At 39.4% G+C, this 10393-nt stretch overlaps 1 protein-coding gene across 1 annotated transcript; it reads right to left on the bottom strand.

Moving 5' to 3' along the window:
- Positions 1-5151: 5151 nt before the first annotated feature.
- Positions 5152-9956, bottom strand: VIMP (VCP-interacting membrane protein; the record flags this gene model as incomplete). The annotated part of the gene is made up of 5 exons (XM_009580324.1): positions 5152-5231; positions 7285-7363; positions 7467-7556; positions 8879-8985; positions 9860-9956. Coding segments are annotated over 5 exons (453 nt in total), but the record flags the coding sequence as incomplete, so codon positions are not given.
- Between the last annotated feature and the right edge of the window lie 437 nt (positions 9957-10393).

The raw sequence follows: 10393 nt of genomic DNA on the forward strand, positions 1-10393 counted from the left end.
AAAGCTTTAGGACCCAGGTTGGGGTTTGGTTTTTTTGAAAGTGCATCTTGTAGGCCAACCTAACAGCAGCTCCCCATTTTAATGCACAGACTAGAGCAGCAGAACTAGATTGAAAGGCCAGGTATTTCAGTATATCCATTTTCCTTCCATTCTCTTTAAACAGAATTTTCTAAGTTCTTTTCATTGCCATCCGTATGTTAATGTTACCCATGGTACCAGCTCTGAAGCTGAGCTCAGTAAGCAGCGCACAAAAGAATCTTGATTAGTAAAGTATGATAGACACAGAGAGAGGAATGAAATTGAAATTATTAATTCATCCGTGGAGATCTTGCTCCGTGCTGAAAATGCTTTTTAGCAGGTATGCACTTCAAAACACAAATGATCACAGAAAAAAAAATAGACATCAGAGCAGCGGCTGCATACCTGCCAGCCCCTCGCAACAGAAATCTGCAACGAAAACATGTATATTCACCCCCAAAACTGAGCTGAGGAGACCTACTCCATCACAGCCATTGGTTGCTTCATAAAAACTGATGGAAGTTTTTGAAGTTGCTGGCTCTGGAGCTGGGAATATGGGCAGGGTGTGTGTCAGGCTTGGAACAGCTGGCTTGGAAGCTCACACAAAATCAGCTACAACTATGCAACTGGGCCAGGACACCACCCAGCCAGCAGCCATATGCTTTTCCTTTGTGGTTGCTGAGCTGTTCCAAAAGCCAAACCTTCATTCCAAAAGGGGGGAAGAAAAAAAAAAAAACCCAAGTCTTCAGCCCATCCAAGTCTAGACCAGCTTTTTCTACAGTTGGAAATTATATAGTTTCAGTGTTCAGCAAAAATGTGGACAGAAACACGCTGTGCCCCACTCTTGGCTAACCTGATCCCTGAAAGGTGTCACTTTTTAGCCTGTACAGGGGCAAAAATCATCCAAAGGGTGGATCTGATCTGATGTAGAGATGTGTGCTGATGTGCAGCCAGGCTCGAAAAAACACAACTGCCAGAGATGGGAACTGCCTCGTTGAATGCAGGAGGCATAAAGGACAGTCTTAGGATGGTTTAAATGCAGCCATTAACCGTAGCGCTGCTGGTAAAACATACAGGAGACTGTCACGCTGGATGCCACCCTCGTTCAGAGAGCTCTCCGAATGCAAATGCTCTCTTTAGTCACTTTCCTAGGGAGGGGAAAAAAAGACACAAAACCCAAGAAAAAACAACCCAATCCAAATACCTGAGCTGACTATCAGCACAGTCTAAGGATAAAACCAGACTGGGCATACAGCATCAGCAGAACAGCGTAATTCCTTGAGTTTTGAGTCAAAATAGTACAGAACTGTATAAAACACAGTAGATTATATTTGTTAGTACTAACATTTCACACCTGCATTCAGTCTCTGCTAGGAGAGCCGTTCCTTGCAGATATGGGTGCAATTATCAGTTTCATTCACATTGATCTTTGAATAGCACACAGGTAATTCTGGAACACCTGGGAACAGCTCTGCTGACAGATTCCCCGTTTGCCCTCACTCCCCCAAGTCCATCTTCTGTTGTTCATTATTAAAAATTTCCAGTATAAGAAACATTTTTATTTTTTAAACAGCTAAGTATGCAATGCAATATCACTCTTAAAAGCTTTCTCTCATTTCACAATGTTTTTGAAAGGCATAAATAAAGCCAAATAAGGCACAAATAAAGCCAAATAAATTTTATGAGAGTGACAACATGGTTTTTTGTTCAGTTTTAATTCCAGTGCTCAGTATCTCCTGATGAATACTTAAGAGACTATGCATAAACTAGACCTCATCTGCAATTTAAAGAAAACAAAAAACTTTGTTCCTCCAGCATCTAAATCATCTGAAAGGCAATGAAAAATACGTTGCTGCATTTCTCAAGCAACTAACATTTTCAGGATTTTTTTGTGCCTCTGAACACTTGCTTGACTTAGGATTTTTCAATACCCAAAATAGATTACTCTTCTGTGGCTGAGTAACATTATACAGCAGTTTAATTGCATTGTATGAACTCTAAGTTTGTTAGCTAGCTTCTTCCAGATAAAGATATTTCCAGAACATCTGCATCAGTACAGTAAGAGGCTTCTTGCATAACTGCTGTAAGTGGGGAGAAAAAAAATCTCCTGAAGGCTTTTTAATATGATCTTTCATAATTCGAGTGCTTGGGAATTCATACCAAAGTAGGAACAATGGATTCATTAAATAGTTCACTTTCACCTAATGCCTTCTGCATGCTTCACTCTTACACTATAAAGCAACAAGCAACCACCTTTTCTTACTTGTTTGTGGTCAAGCTTTCTATTTGAAGTCAGAGGAAAAACCCTTCCCTCTGCTTGTGCAGGTTGTGAGCCAAAAGAAGTCGTACAAACCGAGGTTCTTCCTCCCACCCTGTTCAATAGCTTAGAAGTGTCTGATCAAGAAAAACTTGGGGACTTGAGGATTAAAATAAAAAAAAAAAAAGGGAGAGAGAAGGTTAAAATTTCCAGAAATCACTTCATTCCCGCTGGATATGTCTTAATAAATCTTAGAATTGGGCAAAAATCCATATCCCCAGTCCCAGCCAGAAGTAAGTCTTGAGACACAGGGAGATTTGCATATGCTCAGTTCAGACCTGCTTATTTATTTCTTAAAATGTTTTTACCGAATTAAACCAACCCATCCTTACCATTTTATCAACACAAGCTTCTTTAAGACAACAACCTCCCCCAGTTGTTTTTCTGAAGACAACACCTCAGTCTGTTGCCTATTTCCCCAACATAAGGGGAAAATGTTCCCCAGAGGCATGAGTTAGATAACAACTTAGTCCTCTTCACTGATGAAGAATCTTCAGATCTTGAAAATATCCTTCCCCGCCTCTATTTTTTTTGCCTTATTAAAGATTAAAACCTGAAGTTACATACACCGGTCTATGTTACAACAATGGAAATTTAAGTTTACATACCAAAACTCACAGAAGCCAGGAAATGAAAATTAGTTTCCATAGGAACATTAATAGCCTTCTCCCTTCATCTTCTACACGCACTTGAACACATACTTCATGAGTCTGAAGTAAAAGGTTCTTCGCCTTTCCATTTCATGAGCTGGCAACTTTAAAACTTACTAGTAACATGCTACTGTTACATTTATAGTCAAGAGAAAATCACAGATCACCTCACATAAAGAGCAGTATCTATATACATATAAAGAGCGCATTCAAAGTTGGCACTCATACATATTGATGAACACAAATATCCCAAGCATAAGTATTTAGAAACAAGTGTTCAAGCAGCCCTAAGCTATGCTAGTGAAACACTGATATATACTTTAACACCAATATACAAGCTCAATAATAGTAATCGGACACAGGGCACTTGTTGTACGCTGACAGGAACTATTTCACTCCATCAAGGACAGCCTGGATTTTACTCGTCTTTTGCATTTTCTGCTAGAGAGCATATCAAGGAGATGGGACATTTGGAAAGTTCATTTACGATGACCAACTCTAACTTTATTTTCTATCCACAGTGCTGGATATACACCAGAAGGATGAAGACCACAGATGCTTCAGACACTTACTCCTTACAGTCCCTCACTTGCAAGTTTTACACGTTTGCTAGCCAGAGGCTCCTTTCAGCACAACCAACCCTCAGCTTTTGTACTGCACGAGCTGGCAGCAGGATAAGAACACACCTCGGCATCTAGCTGGGCTATTCAGGACAGCCCTGCAGCCAGGCTACCCGTTCCCACCCTGAAACACGTTCAGAAGAGAAGGTAGTACAAAATAAGCTCTTAATGTCGCCGAGGTGGAACCCTGATGCTGCACTGCTAAAGCTATACACAGTCCTGCTGCCCACAACACATAGATCTCAGCGCAGTTTGCGGCTTCTTTTCCCTTTGAATATCTTGCAGTGTTTGAGCTGACCATGCCTATGTATCCCCTCCTCCTCAAACCATATTCGTCGACAGTATTTTGGAAAGAAACCCGCTCTGCTCTGTTAGAGCAAAGGCCTTTGTTACATGTTTTCTTGATTTAGGTTCAAATACAGCTGGAGAGCTTAACAACCAGTAATGCAGTCTATCCAATTTCAGAATCGCTTACTGGGGGTGGGGAAGAGAACGAGGAGTTTCACTTTTTAAACTTGAAAATTGATCTTAAAAAAAACTTGAAAACTTGAATTGATCTTAACCTGAAGGTGATTCTTCCAAAGTCATGATTTGGAACACAGAACACCCAAATAAAACAAAACTGTTAAAAGCCAAAAAGAACAGCTGAAAACCCCCTTTTGTTTATGCAGGTAGTCAAATGAAAATCATTTCATTTGATCTCTCATCTTGCTTTATACACATTTATTGCACTAGAACATATGCCTTCTATACAAAAAGATGCTGTAGAAAACCACAAGACTGTAAATACTAGATTTATGATTTGTTTGCAATTATATTTAATATTAATAGTATTTTGTTTTTACAAAGCAGTTGAAAAAAAAAAAAAAAAAAAAAGGAATAGCAAGAACCCCCCCCATCTGCTGTCTAGCATCAGTAATCCTCACTGGTTTGTTTACCATTTATAAGGAAAACATCATTCAAGGTAGCTTGTCACAGAGACTCTTCTATAATAACCGGCCTGCTGTGCAAATCCCTGGCGTTTGTCAGTTCATCTGTTTTTCCTCAAAGTCCCTCCTCCCATGATTCAAGGTATCTGCCAATGACAATATTCCTCCGCTCTAAAGTACCTTCCAGCCAAACACAGTAAATCTGATAACACATATCTGAGGATGGTAAATATCCTCATTTTACAGCAGCAAACTGAGCCCAGATAATTAATTTGCCTGAGGCCACTCTTTTGAATAGCCAGCCACAGAACCCAGATCTCACAATCCCAGGTGATTCACCTTGGCTGGAGACTATGCTTCCTCTCTACAGAAGAGTGAAAATTAACTGATTATATTGAAATTGTTTCTTTCTTCATCCTCTCTAAGAGGATCAGGTATTTTTTTTGTGTAGTATCAGTTTCTGCGTTACTATTTGGAAATGATGTAAATCTGTTTTAAGGTTAACACCTGCACTAAGCCCAACCCCAAAGGAGTCACTGTGACATGCAATCTGTAGGCAGTTAGACAGTGGGTAAGATCAAGCCTGCTAGTGACGTGAGACACTAGGGAGGTTAGCCTCATCCACCTGCTGACGGGCCTCTCCGGCCTGGTCTCCAGGAGCAAGTTCCGCCTCCTTCTCCAGACAGGGGGTTATAGCCTGGAAGCAAGAGGAGAAATCCACCGTCATCAATATTGGTCCTCAACAGGCCTTCACCAACACACAAGGAACACCAAAAATATACCTCACAATGATTTGCACCTTGTTTATACTTACTACATAGGCAGCATTTTAAGGAAAATGAAAGCAGAGAAAATATCCAGACTTGAGATGGTTTATTTCTGTAGCGCTAACAGTAAAAGCCATTGCAAAACACTTGTGTTTTAATTTGATCAATTTGGATTAAATTAAATCAAAATTAATTACCATTTAATTTCTCTAAATCTGCACTAAAGCTTTAATGCTGCTCTGCAGAGTAAACAGAGCAGCAACAGTAACTCTTAACAGTAAACTCTGTAAGAGTGTGTCTGTTCTCCAAGAGCCCTAGTAGTTAGGGACTTAAAGCAATCTTTATTCCAGTCCTGTAAGGAATACTCTGAAGGTCAAAAGGTGGATCATTATTACTGTAAATCTTACTACTGTAAGTTTTTTTTAAAGAATTTGAAAAGGCAAGTATATGCAGTAAGGCAAACAGATACTTCAGTTGAACATTCTAATGCCGTAACTATAGGCAACTTCATTTTATGAGTACATACCCAGAAAAATACAACTTGGCAAACATCCTCAATTTGTTCGGTACAAGGCAAAGAAAAAGACAACCGAAAACCTAGCAGCCTTGCTAACCAAGCAGGTTTCAAAGCAACCTGTTCCACTGAAACTTCAAGCATCACCTCCATCTTTGAAGTTTGTTTTTCTCAAATTAGCCAAGTTCTGCTTTCTAGCTTAATTCAGCAGCTGAACAGTGCAGATGGTTCTTTCACTTCATGCTGATCTACCTGATGAGAAGATCAGAGACCTCTAATTCTATAATCTGTTACTTAGGCAAAGATTTTGCTTAGGATGAAACTAGGACAGGTAGCGGCTAGAAGGGTGCCTCAGCCCAGCTGCCCAGATCCTGGTTCTTAGCACAGCTATTACCCATATATTTCTCATTCCCCATAGTGGTAAATATCCCGTGCAAGAGCTCTAAAGGATATTTGACAGTATCAGACATTAGACTGCACTCATATTAAACAACTTAAGATGAATCAGTTGGTCAGTTTCTTCAGACGTTGTCAACAGCTGTCAGTAAAAATATTCAAAGCAGAACTTTCAGCACTGAAGTGTTACTGAGATTTAATATGTTTAATCAAGAATCTTCAGGTTTCATACATTTATTCGAGTGACTTACTCAGCGCTGCACCCTAAGTGGGTTTCCCTTTTAGCCTGATATGATTGAGGCTGTCTAGATGATTCCCTCCGCTATGGAAAACTGTAATTAAAATATTATACCCAAATTAGCACTTGCAGGTATGGCACAGGCTGTTTGGCCAAGAGGAGAGAAAGGAGACTAGCTGCATGGCCGACATGCGGCAGTGATCCTGACATGGGCTATGTAAGGCTATAGAAAGCTGTTCATCCATCAAGATGATTTCAGTGGTTCACAGTGAGTTTAACAATAATACCCTCTGGTTGTTTGTGAGAGTTGATAGGAGTTTATACATCTGCAGGATTTATATATTCAATAGGTCATTATTGTGATAGCTGATAAATAAGGTCACGTTTTGCGTAATGAAGTCTTTCATCTGCCTGAATCTACATCATACAAAGTAAAATATCCTCTTCCTGCATTTAGTTAGTACTACAGGTGATTGAAAGACAGACCAGATATTAAATTATTGGACTTTTACAATAATGGGGGAGGGATTCCTGAAATATTGTAAGAATCTATAATTTTGCATCACAAAAATCTCAGTAAATTACGGCAAAAGCATTTACAAGAAAACTGAAACACTGCTTCCTCAGGGAAAAGCACCACAGAAACATCCTGCTAGGTTTTGCACAAAGTGCAAAGCAGGCCACACTGGTTAGAGGTAAAGAGCTTGTTTGTAAGGCACATTTTGTTTCCTCCTTGAAGGAGAGAAAAATTATGTGTAGTTATACAATGACTATGTACACAGCTGGATAAATGCTCTGTTTCAGGCTCAGAATATCTTAAGGTTTTCATACTTACCACCTCCTCGCAAGGGTTTTTTGTTTGGTTTAGATTTCGGGACTGCTGATGAGGTGGAGGCACCAGATTCTACTTCTTGCTGTTCACAAAAGCAAAAGTTACTCAGAATTTAATCAATGTGAATTTCAGCTAATCTAATCACTTAAACATAATTGTAACCTGATTAACAGCACAGTTGTTACCTGATTCAGTTTCAGGTTTCCTTTATAACTTTTTCCTTCTTGCATACTTTCCCACATTGCTATCTTCTGTCTTCGCTTCTCTTCTTCAAGCTAAGGAACAAATTCAGGATATGCAAGACTAAGATTTCAGAACTAATAGAATCACCAGTGCTACAGAAACAGCTACAACAAACACATCAAAACCCAAGGGATCTACCTTTATCTGATGCAGTATCTCTGAGCTTACGGAAGCATTTACTTTTTTAAACACTCACATCTTCCCAACCACAGAACTGCAGACTGTGCCTGCAGCTTCTTTTAACCACTTCACCCTTTAAAACATTTTGAAAGTAAAACAGAACCAAGTGCCAAGCTTAAATCCTGAGTTTATAAAAAGTACTGAGTAAAGAATATTGTATATGATAGTAATTTAATGCACAACGTAGGGTTCTAGAGAAGAAAGTGTGTTTTTCAAATGAACAAGACAGCCAGTTACATATTTACATCCCAATATATATTATCAACAGTTCTCCCAGCTCTCTTCTAAAGCAATTTATCCACAAAACCAAATAAATTAGTGGTTAAGACAGACTGCCTTCTTCTCAACAAATAGAAAGGAAATGAGGTAGCTACTCCATCCAGTCAAAGAAAGCAAAGCTCCCCGAGTCCAAGCACACTAGACCTAGATTTTCTACATACTGGCTATTTTCTTCCACAGTATGACTTTTCATTCGTTTTTAACTGCCAACATGTCTTGAAGCATCAGCTATAAACTGAGGTCTGAATGTAGCTGACTGCAAAAGTAAAAATAGAGAAGAGCTGGGAGTAATGAGCAATATTACTGCTATGCTGATCACATCCACTTTTCTACAGTGCAATACGCTACTCTTCATTATCTCAAGCTGTAGTTTCCAACTATTAAATTACAGCAATGCTAAGCTACATTTCTAAGAACTTGTATTTGCCATTAAGAACAGAAAATACATGTATGCAGTGGTACAGTTAATCTAAACGCCAGTGAATCCTCTCTAGCCATTCACTGCGCATATAACAAAGTTTCTGTAGGTACAGATTTACCTGTAAAAAAACAAAAAGACCAGGCCCACAGTGTCCCAAATTACTTGCGGAGAAGCAAGTGCCACAGAGATTAATTACTTCAGGAAGGAGCAGAATACTACACATATCAATCATTCTAATCAACGAAGAGCATCAAGACAAGTATGTGCTTCCATCACTGGAGGTCCACCATGATACCTACTGCCCATTACTGCTCTGTGGATCAAACCGTACCAAAAGCAGTCCAGGTAAAGGAGGGGGAAAAACCCACCAGCCACATTCCAGCAGAGCGAGCGAGTCTCCTGTTCTGGTATCTAGCATGGAATAAACCTTTCTATAACAGCAGCAAAGTACTTGACAAAAAATTTGTGAGTTACCTGTCTTTGTTTTTCTTTGTATCTTTCTGCTTGTGCATTCAACTCCTCTTGCATCCTGAGGCGAGCTGCTGCCAAAGCTTCCTGCCTTCTTACCACCATGTCAGGTTCTAGGAAATTGGGAAAAAAATAAATTATAAATGGTCTCCTCAAAGAATTGCAATAAGGAAAAGCTCACGTCTCTCCCTGCAGCTGTTTTGCAGAAAATCACAGCTCAAGTTCAGTTTCTAGCTAATCTTTTACAGCAATTTATATGCTTATTTAAATTTCATAACATTTCAATATTTTTAGAGCAATTACCGTAATGGGATTTTAATAAGGACACCAATGTAATGAACCCATAAAAAATGAAAATTCACACTTCTAGGATACTTGCTTCTATTTCTGAAGAATTTGTTTGATACAAATAATTTCAGAAATATCACCCATGCTTCGCAGGGATTCCATTTCTACCCAGAGAACTTCTTTTACGCAGAAGCATGAGGCAACCGGCCCACATTCACTCCCACTTCTTCTGGCAATTGGTCCTGCTTGTTTCACTGTGACAGTGAAGCAGTGACAGATTTAACATGCTCCATCAGCAGAGAAATTACTTACAAATATCACACATATCTCAAGAGAAAACCGGTAGTCTCAGAAAATCTACACTGAGTAACCACCCCCTTTCATGCTTGGCCTTTAGGAGAAGTCAATAAAAATTATATCCAAACAAAGGCAACTATTGCTCTCTTTTTTTTGCAGTAGCTGAAGTATCTCTACATTTGTTTGTCTCCTTATATGTTTGGTACCATCCCATGATGAATACGTAAAAGAAATTTCAGTACTTTCAGTAATTTCATTTTATAGGCAGTTTTGGCAATTAAATCAAGATTTAATTAGCATTACAAAAGAACACCAATAGGATAAGGGCATGTGAGTAATATTTTCTGAGGCCCCATGTACTGCCATGCCAACTCGCCAAAGGAATCAGTGCCAAGCACTTACTGTTTTGGCAGATTCTAAGTACAGTCTGTGCTTTACGGCAGCGAGTCTCCAAATGAGGCAGGATCATGACCATGTAAGATTTACAACCTATGCCACACTTTAGAAGATAACACAGACAAGAGGCAGTTACACCCCAAATGTATACAATCCTGCCAGAATAGGAACTTGAAGGAATAATTGAAAGGAGAGAGAGATGATAAATATTAATTAAAAATGAATATTAATCAAAAGATTTTCCACCAGTATTTAGATTTGGATGTTTTGGTTTTGTTTGATAAGTCTAAAAGTTATCTGATAACTCACCACAACTAATTTTAACCACCATTCTCTCAGCTCCTGCACTACCAAAGACCAGCTATTCCCCTGTTCTGCAATGCCCCGCTCCTTCCCTCCCAACCACATCACTTCGGGACACAATCCTTCCCCGACAGCCTTTTAAAAACGCTTCTCTTGGTCCAACCTTTCCCCAGCGATCTCTTCAGTAACGCGAGCTGTACGCTTGCATGGGCCTAAACAGTTATCCTGACTCTGGCT

This window comes from Fulmarus glacialis, unplaced genomic scaffold (assembly GCF_000690835.1).
Source record: "Fulmarus glacialis isolate BGI_N327 unplaced genomic scaffold, ASM69083v1 scaffold33456, whole genome shotgun sequence".
Classification (NCBI taxonomy): Eukaryota; Metazoa; Chordata; class Aves; order Procellariiformes; family Procellariidae; genus Fulmarus; species Fulmarus glacialis.